The sequence below is a fragment of the Pygoscelis adeliae genome, unplaced genomic scaffold (genome assembly GCF_000699105.1).
Source record: "Pygoscelis adeliae isolate BGI_AS28 unplaced genomic scaffold, ASM69910v1 Scaffold105, whole genome shotgun sequence".
Classification (NCBI taxonomy): Eukaryota; Metazoa; Chordata; class Aves; order Sphenisciformes; family Spheniscidae; genus Pygoscelis; species Pygoscelis adeliae.
The window spans coordinates 570382-582592 of NW_008824807.1; the positions used below are offsets into that span (position 1 = coordinate 570382).

The 12211-nt window shown below is 38.6% G+C and overlaps 1 protein-coding gene across 1 annotated transcript in view; it reads right to left on the minus strand.

The window, feature by feature from the left end:
* Positions 1 to 230: 230 nt before the first annotated feature.
* KATNA1 (katanin p60 (ATPase containing) subunit A 1) overlaps positions 231 to 12211 on the minus strand; it is a 22275-nt gene continuing 10294 nt past the window's right edge. Inside the window, exons 4-10 of the mRNA XM_009324129.1 lie at positions 9643 to 9764; positions 8147 to 8252; positions 7649 to 7807; positions 6375 to 6501; positions 4642 to 4776; positions 4245 to 4371; positions 231 to 573 (exon numbers count right to left, since the gene is read on the minus strand). Coding sequence (XP_009322404.1) covers positions 375 to 573; positions 4245 to 4371; positions 4642 to 4776; positions 6375 to 6501; positions 7649 to 7807; positions 8147 to 8252; positions 9643 to 9764 — 975 coding nt within the window. The 3' untranslated portion in view covers positions 231 to 374. The remainder of the gene's footprint in view (positions 574 to 4244; positions 4372 to 4641; positions 4777 to 6374; positions 6502 to 7648; positions 7808 to 8146; positions 8253 to 9642; positions 9765 to 12211) is intronic.

Here is a 12211-nt window from a genome sequence, read left to right on the forward strand (position 1 = left end):
TCATCCCATTTTCTAGTTCTCAGCATCCCTTATTCTTTTAGCAGGGCCACTTTGGGGTTTTTTTGGTATAATAGCTATTTTTCTAGAGTAAACCTTCTGATGCAGGAGTTCGAGTATTAAATTTAAGCCATTTTAAAATCTTGGCGATCAAAGCAGACCCCATCAGTATCTTTCACATTTGAGAAAAACAGGTAACTTTTGAGCTAGTTCAAAGAGAGCTAGACAAAATCTGCATTTTAAAAAAAGAAATTTATTTAGACACCTGTTGCTCTTAAATTACAAAAGTTAAAAGGAGCACGCAGTGCACTGACACACTACTTATTACTTCTAAAGCTGTTTTAAGACGTAAGGTGGCTTCTTCAAGACAAGACAACTCAGCATGATCCAAATTCCCCTATCCATTTCTCATATTTCTCAATGTCCGCAGCAGATACAGATTTAGAAACTTTCTTCAAAGCTATTTCGAAGTCTTCCATAGTTGTTGGCATGTGCATTTCATCTCGGGAAAGATTTCTTATTTCTTCTGGTGTCAAGCCTTCAATACGCCTTCTCATAGCCATCAAAGATGCATCTCTATTAAGGACGCAAAAAAAAATGTTACTCAACACAGGACGGCGAGTTCAGTCGTTTGAAAGGCTCAACATAGCATCACAGTGAAGCTGTTGCATTCAAAAAGATAAAACAAAGAATTGTCAACTTTTACGGGAAGACCTCCAAGTGCTTGTACAACCTACACTACCATGCCATCCATATTTTTCAAACATGGATTTATCCTCACTGGATCTTTGAATAGCTACTATTCACAGGCTAGGCAAAAGAAGGAAAGACAAACTGGTTTATCTCATGCCACTGCACGCCTATGACGTAGCTGCTGTTCATAGTATTTTTAAACAGGAACAAGGCAAAGTAATGCTTTCACTCCTCTGACGTATAGGAGAAGCGGCTGGAATGTTTTGAATGTTTCCTGATCCAAACAGGAATCCCACTTCAGAGACAGAGAGGTCTACAGTATCTACCTCCAACCTGTACATTCACAGCTAAACGTTAAACTACAAAATCTGGTCAGCCCACGGCTCCTCAAACTTCTGGCCTCAATAAGCATTAAGTGTCTTTACAAGCACGTCATTTTCTTCCTGCGTCAAGTTTGACTGCATGTGGATTTCCAACAGTATTTCCAACATTTAGACATCTGTCGCTCTTAAATTACAGAAGTAATTTTGTAGGTGATGAGCTGGTGAGGTGATAAACGGGTAACACTGAAAGACTACAGTTCCTGCTAATTCATTGTTATATAGCTTATCATTGTAAGAAAATGCCACTTAATTTGTCTAGCAGTGAAAAAGATGGAAGGGTAATCCTGGCGATAGCACAGTGTCATATTAGTAGGTGAGAATCCAAAGAGAAAAACTTACACATTGTCTTCCAGGAGGATTTAGAAAGATGGTTTCGGCATACTCCGTTTCAGTTCCACCCCCTCTCCCCAAAGGAAAGCGTAACTGACAGACTTCATGGATTTACTAAGTAATTGTTAGTAATTCGAATGCATAATACAACAACTAGAATTTCAGAACAACCCAAAAAAGTCGCCTTGTTGAACTCCATCTTAGTCAAATATCACCATGCTTTACTGTTATATCAGCATTTGTGAACTAAAAGCAAGCGTTACACAATGGGGGTGGGGTGGGGGGAAGCATCCCATGCATCTAATTTGCCTCCAGACAGCAGTTTACAAAAAGAAAAAAAAAAACCCAACAGTAAGTGCCCTTAAAGTAGCCAGACACAACCACAAAATTAAAGCGCAGCTGCCACCACTTTCTTCTGTAAAGTCATTTTGCTGACAGTCATTCCAACGCCAACTCTTAGTGCTTTCTCAAATGCACCCTTAGTGCCTGGAGAAGCACCAAAGCTATATTCAAAAAAATAAGCAGCCACCCACTGGAACACGCAGCGGGGGTCAGTTCCGCTCCAAAGGCCTTTCAACCTTCACAGTCTGCTCAAAACAACGATTCAAAGTCAGTTCATACTCACATCTAATATGCAGTTTAGATGCATCTTACATTTCCTGAATGTCTTTTTAAAAATGAAGTTTCACCTTCATTTTCCATGGTTATATGCTGACTGTTAGGAACTGTATGGTTATCTCTGACTGGTTTTCACTCTGGCTCAGCAAACTTTGGATCTCACCTCAAATTCTTTAAGGTAGGAGAATAATTTGAGCAAACCAGAGTCCTTGGCTCACTTTTTCTCAAGTTTTGCTTGTGTCACTAGCAAGGACTGTTACAGTCTACAAGTTTGAACTTTACTGCGCTTATATACTGTATGTCTGAACCACACAAAAGTACTTTTAAAGCAGCCATACATCTTTTTGTCTCAATGTAAATGAAACGATTTTTAAGACCTGTTTTTCCTGACACCATTTACAAAGTGTAAATGCACAGGCTAATGAGAGTACTTTCTTACTAATTTCAAACCATGCACATCCAAACCCCAGTTTGTCTGGATTTCTGGTTGCTGCCACCTCGGTCATCTCTAAGGAGACTGCCACAAATGAAAGACTCAGGTGTTTCTTTGTGGGTTTTTTGGTTCATTTGTTTGCTTTTGCTTTGTTTTTTTAATAGCATTGGTACAAATGGACTTCAATTAAAAAATAAAAAGCAACAACACGCACGCATCTGTGTGAGTGTGTGTGTGTGTGGGGGGGGAGAGAGAGAGAGAGAGAGAGAGAGAGAGAGATGAAATTCACTCAAAACCATTACAAGTATTCTGACTTTTAAGCCAGTGTATTGGTATCCAGTATAAAATTAATTACAAATAACAAACACTGAACAGACCGGAGGAGACAAACTGCAGCTCAAATGCACAAAGCAGCAGGCCAAGTAAACTCTCTTTCATATAACATGAACCTATTGGCACAAACTCCCTTCACAGGGAGTTTGTGAAGCACAGCCAACACCAAGACTGAGCAAAAGACCACCACAAATTCATCTCACAAACCTACAAATGAAACAAATCTGCACAACGCTGACTCAGAGCAACTAACATACCATTCTTTTCCCAGACACTGTGTAAGGTTTGCCCAGGAAATAGTACTGAGCTTCCAAACACTTAGCTCAGCCTTAAGGGACCCTGCCGATAGAGCCTTTGGTGGCAGTTTTGCGTCCAGGCCACTCGCATTCATCCCTGCGGCACAGCATATTGTCCTCTCAGTTGTGCTGAGAAGTGTTCGCAGAGCTGTATTAGGAATCAAGGCAAGAAATGGATCTGCATGAGATGTTTTTAATCCAGAACAGTTCTCTTACCCTGTTCAAAGTACAGCCCCACAACAGTTGTGTTGGCACAACTTGGAGCTCAAGCCTTGCGCTGCCACACTTCAGTGCTACCTCCAAAGCCTGAAAGCGTAGTTACACAGGTGCTTATTACATGACAACAGCATCTTAAGAAGTTTCGGTTCTTTGACCCTTACTGCTGATTCCATAATTTGCCACCGCTGCAACTGTGCCAGTGCAAATCTTTACATGTAAACCAAATGACTGATATTAGCCTCTTAACAGATCAGTCCTTTCCTTCCCTTTTCAATTTTTGAAAGAAAAGAAAAGATTGGGGGAAGGGTTAGAAGGTATTTTTAGTCGATTATTTCGGCAATCTAGGTTATAGGATAGGCCCACAAATGATTGTATGCAAACAGTAGTGAGGAGAAGGGAGATGGAGGAGGTAGAAGGAAACTTAAGTCAGCCTCACCACTAAAGCCAACGTGCTGAGTACACAGCTCTCGTACTGTCACACAATATGGTATACCTTTGCTGTGCCATGAAGGAAAAAACATGCTGTGTTTTTACTTTAGTTATTCTGGCCTCTGCCACTATCGCCTCTTACACATGGACGTTCTGCTGAAGTAGTAGTATGACCTCAGTGGAAAAACCGCAACTCTACAAGTTAAAGTCTACCATCCTGTGGATATTCCTCATGCAAGGAATTTGGTGTGCATGAAAGAACACGGAATTTTACCTAAATCATAGCTTGTTTGGATTACTATGTTGCAACTGCTCTTCATCATTATTGTATGAAAATATCAAAGGGAAATCTAGGTAAATATTAATGCAGTATTTCACCTTTTAGCCGTACATAAAAGACAAGTTACAGTCTGTTTTTATCCAACAACTTTAATCATGTAAATTAGTTACTTTACAAACAGTTTTCTCAGAGTTTGTAGCAGTAGTAACACAAATGATGCTATGTTAACGTACCTGCATACGTTGGTAATGTCCGCACCTGAATAACCCTCCATTTTCTCAGCTATATTTGCAAGGTCAACATCATCAGCCAGTTCCAGCTCTCGCAGATTTATTCTTAGGAGTTCCTCTCTACCTTTTGCTAATCAAAGAACAGAAAATTGAGTCTATACAACTTGCTTTCTGAAAATAAATAACGAATTGGAGAAGAGGGACGAATGAGGAAAAAGGACACTGTACTTGCTACAAAGGTAAATGTTCAGTGTTTAGCTTTAACCTGATCCTGAATTCATAAATGAATTTGCATACATGTATCAATTAGATTTTTAAACTCGGTGATCAAAACTAAAGGAATATTGATAAAGTTTAAATTTTAGTCTTTTCAACCACTCCTCTCCCGAAGACTTCATACCTGATGGTAAAGGAATGTAAATTCTCTTTTCTAGTCTCCGTCTTAGGGCTTCATCAATATCCCAAGGAAAATTAGTAGCAGCAAGTACCATGACCATCTTGGAAGGATCATCATTTTCAGTAGCCCCTCCAACACCTGCATTGGAGAAAAGAGGAAGTAAAATGTACATATGGTTTGTGAAATTTCACGTATAGAGAGAACAATATCCACAATTCTATAATATTAAAGCAGCTACTCTACTGCGCTTTAGTGAGTCCAAGTGCAACAGAATCACTAAGTGCAATAGAATTCAGTTTTTCATCTATGTGACAGCCTGCGAGCAAAAATGGAGACTCGGTTTAATTAGGAGCAGTGGCATAGGCCACTGCTCAGATCAGGAAGTTCCTCTCTATCGTGGCTGGAATGCTTTTACAGCAGAGTTGTTTGTATTTCTGCCATCACAGCATTTGAATTTTCACGTCAACATCCTGTAACAGCATGTGAGGAAAAACAAAACCACCCCCCAAAACCATCACCACACCACAAAACAGACACACACACACCCCCCTCCCCGCAACAGTATTCACTAACAGCCAAGCAAAAGCAGCATTACTCCCTTACAAAGTTTCTTCACTTCTGAATTCAGGCCAAACGTTTCACATACGCACATGTATTCTTACAAGGTGCTGAAGTGAATGTTTAAATTTGGTAGACTGAATCACAACTTCTCAGAAGCAGAGAGAATACCTCAGTCTCTAAAGTACTGTGAAACTGCTGCTATAGGAAGAAGTTCATTTCATTAAACTTGCTACCCTCTGCATTTACTGTTTTTGCTTGTAATCATAGGATTGGGCTGTGGAATAGCCGTTGTACCTAGTCTGCCTGAAAATTTGCATATAAAACACCATTTATAAACGCTCAAGTAAAAGGACTTCAAATTAGTTGTTACTAATAAAATTAGCTTATGTACATACTTGAGTTATAAGAACAGTATTACAGCTCTGCTCCTATGTAAAGTCAAACATAAAAAGGTATCTACATCAGAGAACCAGAAATAAACGTACAACTCTTCTGACTCATGGAATTCTATCACAAATTACTCCATAGATCAGCACTTTTCAGTTGCTCCTTTCCTTCTCCCTGCCCACCAGAGTATAAAAAGGGCACCTCTATAGCAACTTTGCACAGTGTTACCTACTTTTAAACTTTGTTGATTTGTGAAATATTAGCCAAATAGCTGTAATGAACTCAGTGTTTTAAAAAGAAAACTCTCCCAACCACTTCTATAAAAAAATTGCCTTCATTTTTTATTTATAAAACTTTAGGAGAAAAAAGAGATCCCAAAGAAGTTAAGTGTAATGATTGCCTTTGAAGTTTAAATTGGAACAGGTGACAGTTCTTTTGAACCACTTTTTTCCTTGGCTTTGGAGAAGTAAGTGACATGCTAGGTAAAGATTGAGAGGAGCAATTAATACTTTTTTCTTCTGCAGTTTTGAAATCTTGTATTTTCCACTGAATCTTCATTATTCTGGGTCAGTAATATAAGGTCATTGCTCAGATGCTAAAAGATTGTTAAATAATTGGTATCTTCTTTCCTTCCGCATTGACAGCTGGAATAGTGCATTTGTATCTTTTTAGCCCAATTTTATGTAAGGCTTTCAAACAAATTGCTTCTGAAGAATGAAGTTTTGATGTTTTTTTTTCACCCTCAAGTTTCCTCCAGTCCAGCACTTCCCAGTGATGAGGTTATTTACCATCCATTTGAACTAGCAGTTCTGCCTTCACACGTCGGCTAGCTTCATGCTCCTCTGACGTTCCCCTGCGACTACAGATAGAGTCTATCTCATCAATAAATATGGTTGTCGGGGCATAAAATCGAGCCTAAAGAAAGCAAAAGATAAAGCAGAAACTGAAATGGCAGTCTACTCACATTTAAGAAATAGCAGCATATGCAGAGCTGAGTAATGCAACATTTATCCCAATGAATCAGCTCGTAAGTATCAAACAATACCTAACCTTCCCTCTCTTTGACCATTGCACACAACTATAGAGCAGCTGCGCGTTCATTAACAACATTTGAGCAGAACAGTTTCTGGCAAAGTCCTAAAACTGTTAAGGCTATAAACAAATGTTTAATAAGCTAAAGGCAGTTTTTCACAGTTATAAATGTTATTCCTAATGTGTAAGTCATCACAGAATGCTTGAATAAGAACTCAGTTAAAGCTAGGATGAACATTAGGCTAGGACACCATGATACGGAACCTGTCCAAGAGACAGATCAGCTGCAAAATAACTCTAACCTTTCTGAAAACAAGAGGGGTCAAAGACAAGGATCTGCGATAATAAAAGCTGTTGTCCTACAGCACTTGAGATGCTGTCCATTATGTATATGCATTTTTGATCAACAGGCATGATATCAACTCATTTAATGTGAACAAACTATATTGTAAAAAAAAAAAAATCTTTCCTTTCCTGACTTTTCTGACTACTGTAATTGCAACTCTGCTGCCCCCTTCAGTACTGGGCACCCTAGGAAACATTGCATGCAAACCTGGTAACACATGAAAAAAAAAAAAAGACTGTGTTCTGAGCCAATTTCAAGTATTATGTGCTCTGAATCCAACTACAGTTTGGAAGTCGACTTATTTTAAGCACAAACAAAAAACCACCCACAACAACAAGAAAACACGCACAACCTGAGTAGGGTTCTCACCCAGAAACAATTAGATTCTATCTCCAGTTTTATATTCGATTATGTTCTACAGCATTCATCGGTTTATAGCAAGCTACCTCTAATGTAACAAGCTAACTCTGAAAATAAAGACGACCCCATTTTTCAGTTTTTATAAAGCTATTTAGGAATAACCAGATCTTGAATGTACATGGCCAAATCAGAAGGTCCTAAAGAGTTTGAAGCTTGGAGAGCTGTTTATGTATGCTGTGAGTTCTACATCTTGGCAAGGTTTCATTATTTCAGAAGTAATTCTACTTCATTATCTCACTATTTATGTTCAGAAGCTACAATCACCATTTCAAACAGTAGACGAACAAGTTTCTCAGATTCTCCTCTGTATTTTGAGGTAAGTGTGGAAGAAGAAACATTGAAAAAAGTAGTCTTGCATTCAGTGGCTACAGCTTTTGCCAGGAGGGTCTTTCCAGTACCAGGAGGACCAACCATCAGCACACCCTATTAAAATGAAGAAGAACCACTTTTAGGACAAGAATCAAAACAGAGACAATTTCACAGCTTGTTTAATAGTGTAATATTAAAATCCTAGACGTAAACTTTCCCTCGAAAAGTTATTCAAATGTCAGTAATTACTATTGTTTACTTGCAACAATATAGCTGCAGACAGTGTATTTATCTGGCTGACATCTTTATTTTGTTAGTACTATTTACCATAGATTTTGTTTCTAAAAAGTGGAAAGAATTTATATAAACTGTAAAACACCTGGAATTTCTTGTTCCACCATGATCCAATCTCAGAATCTTACTTATGATCACAGGATCAGATTTTTTTCATACCTTCCACGGTCTTCTAATTCCCTTAAAAAACTCCGGCATCCACATTGGTAAAACTACAGCTTCCTTAAGCAGCTTTTTGGCTTCTACTAAATCAGCAATGTCATCCCTGACAAAAAAAAGAGAAAGTTGTTTGACAGATTCAGACAGGCTGCAAAAGAATCAGTCCACAGCTCAAAACAATATGCAGTTAAACTTCTTGTTATGTAACAGCTCTTCCATAATTCAGGGAAATGAGTTGGTTTTATTTACATTCTAGTGGCAAAAGCCTACAACAACTACAGTTGACATCTGGCTAGTAGACTCCAGCTGGATGCAAAAGCAAAGAGAGACACGTTAACTATTTCATGTTAACTATTTCACTAGGGCACTGTTGTTGTTATTCACAGAAAGAATAAGCAGAATAAGGCCAGTTGGTTAAACTTATGCTAGTTACAGATAATGCTTTCTTTTTTTGCCAAGAGGTTGGCTGTCCCTGAAACTTGAACACCATCTTTCATCGCTATGAGAACAATTTACTGAAGACTAGTAAACGGAGCTGAATTAAAGAGAATTTTAGAATTCTTTTTCAGAGTTACAAATGTATTAATTCTTAGATACCTTATAGGCTGGTCTTATTTTCTTGAGGGTAACTCTCAGGGCACTCCACTTAACAGCATGTGCCCAAGTAATACTTTGGTTTCAAAACATATCTGTATGGAGACTTAGTTTCAAATCTGAAGCTGTAATTTAAGATTCATTAATATGTAAATATATGTTTCAGTTTTTATAAACTAAAATACATGACAGTTGCATGCATACAAAGTTGTTTGTGCGATTGCTCAGGTTTTTTTTAAAGCCTACTTTATTTGCCAGAAGATTTTTGCTCATTTAATCCTCACAAAAATCACGTAAGCTTGGAAACATTTGGCACACAAAACAACCTTTGTATAAGGTTTAATATTTAATGCCTTTATGTAAAGGTACTGACACGTGGTTATATTTTACACTGGCGGTCACATCACGTCCAGCAAGATTTCAAAGGGTTCCTATATTGACATAACTTCTTTGTCAATTGGTTTTCTATCTTGGTACGGCCCTGGGTAGCAAAACAGGTTTTTAAATGAAGAGACACTGGCAGACACTAGAATCTTTGCAAAAGAGTATCTCAAAAATTGATTTCAAGACTCTTAGAAAAGTTTGAGAAGCTTTGTATGGTCAGGTTGGACGGGGCTTTGAGCAACCTGATCTAGGGAAAGCCATCCCTGCCCATGGCAGGGGGTTGGATTAGCTGATCTTTAAAGGTCTCTTCCAACCCAAACTATTCTATGAATCTATGGATGGAAAAAAAAGTTCTAAAAATATTCAACTACACAAGAAGTTTAGTGGCCTATTTAATGAGTGAAGAAAATCTGTAGGTACTTTTCATACGTAAGCATATGCTAAAATACTTAATTCTTGTCATATTGTATAACAGGAAAAAGAAACAACAACTCGGAAAGACTGGTATTCAAACTTACCATCGAATGTTGGGATTCTGAGAAATTATATCTCTTTCCAAAGCTTCTACTAAATCTTTATCATATCCAGTACTATCAAATTTCTTTGGTTCAGACTCTGAAATCTCAGATGTGGATTTGTTCTACATATAAAGGATATAACAACGTAAATACATAAAAATGGTTATGCTACTAATGGATTTTTGTAACAAGTCTGCAATAGCATCATTTTTCTAGAAGGCAGCAACATAAACTAGCATGAAAATTACGAAGCATCCATATTACTGCTGCACTGCAGGACCTATGTCATTCACGGAGATTTCTGTACTGCCCTGGGCCCGTTTCCTTCTCCCCAAAGCCAGCATATTGTACTGATGCAGTTTCTTTGCTTTAGCAGGTAATCAAAACTGCACACACCTATCCCAGTATAACGGTGTTCGCCTCTTCTCCCAGAGTAATCAAGAACTATCTGAGACAGTAGCTGGGTAGAGGGAATTATGTGTGAGACTGGATCAGAAAGTGTCACGCTGAGCTAGAGTATATAATCCTCTAAGTGTCATAAATATGCCATATATATGGGACAAAAAAATTAAGCAGGACTTCCATATGTAGGATGAGCAAAGGTGATCTGCAGAAAGACCACAGAAGTAAAAAAGAGCTAATTGATATAGAAGCATGGACAAGAACAGCAGAGAAGCAGCTCTGCAGTAGAGCAGAAGCAAAGAAGCTACACAGTTGAAAGGGCTCAAACAGCAGAGACCATGCAACCGAAAGGAAATAAAATGCACTAGACGTACCCCGGTTTTTTTATACACTTAACAGCAAGCACTGGTGATGACAGAGCAACTGTAAAAAAGAAAAAAGACCTATCCTGTCTCTGTGTGTGTATATCCTTAGTGACAGAGGATTATCGCTCAGAGACAATGTAATTTAGCTCCCAATAAAAGTAGTAGCTTACATAGCTAAACAATTCCACCCTTGTAGTTTATACTACTTCCACAGGCCATCACACCTTGCCATAATGTAAGGTTGCTGAAGCTAACAAACTCTATTACACAGATATTTGATTTATTCAGACTCTGGAAAACTATGAATTTAGTGTCTTCAGTATGATCTCTTACTCTGGTCATCAACTAAATTTATGGAGACCAGAGCACAAGCAAAAATTAAAGCACTCTGATTGCAAAGAATAGATCATAGATCATTCTCTCTCATGAAGTATGTTGGGGTTTTGTTTGCTTTAAACTGAAAAGAGTCTGGAGCTAATACCAGATCTCAACAAAAAAATAAGTAAAGGTCTCCCTTTAAGATTAAATAAATCTTGAAATGCTTTGGAACAGCGGAGTCAATTGCAGTCTAAAATACATGAAAGCGATTAAAGAACCCACAAGGACATCCCATTTGAATGAGCTCCATCAGGCTCGGTTTCAGTAATTCAGTGGCGTAATTTTAAACAACTATCTGTCCTGGTTTCCGCTGGGATAGAGTTAATTTTCTTCCTAGTAGCTGGTACAGTGCTGTGGTTTGGATTTAGGATAAGAATAACGCTGATAACACACCGATGTTTTAGTTGTTGCTAAGCAGTGCTTACACTAGTCAAGGACTTCTCAGCTTCCCATGCTCTACCGACTGAGAAGGCTGGAGGGGCACAAGAAGCTGGGAGGGGGCACAGCCAGGACAGCTGACCCAAACTGGCCAAAGGGACATTCCATACCATGGGACGTCATGCTCAGTACATAAACTGGGGAAAGCTGGCCGGGGGGGCCGCTGCTCAGGGACTGACTGGGCATTGGTCCACTGGTGGTAAGCAATTGCATCGTGCATCACTTGCTTTGTATATTCTTTTATTATTGTTATTTTATTTCAATTATTAAACTGTCTTTATCTCAAAAGAAGGGAGCGAGCAGCTGGGTGGTGCTCAGTTGATGGCTGAGGTTAAACCACGACAGTCCTTTTTGGCACCCAACATGGGGCACAAAGGGTTTGAGATAATAACAGATTAACCAGAGCGCATTAAGGAATTTATACCTGTTAACAGTTGCAGGTCACAATATTGATTCATCAGTTCTCAATATTAGTTTATCTGATCTGCATCATGCTTTTTTTTTTTGCTGTACCTGTTAAAGATTGGTGTTGGGTTTTGCAGTGTGCTGTGGTCTGCAGTGATTAGTGATGTTTTGCCTGGAAGGTTTGTTATTAAAACACTGGCCTCGAGCTTAATCTGGTATTTGAGCTTTGTACTGAAGTCATTACTGTACTTCGGCTACCACTTCATGGAGACAATTAGCAATTATAGTTCCTCCTCTGAGAGGTTTTTTATGGAGGAAATACAGAATGGCAGCATCACTACCTTCTTCTATGATGTTTCCTCCTTCATTACAATAACTTTTCAGTATCTTGAACATCCTTGGGTAGTTAAGATACTTCTATTGGTATTTCTTGGAAGTACTGTTTCGGTTTTGTCTAAGGTTAATAAGAAATTCAAGAATATAATCCAGAGATCTGCACCAAGGCTGGATAGTTATGAGTGGCAGGGTGTGTGGGATAGCATGGGCAAGTACCTAGGCCAATGGGCACCCCCAGTGTTTTG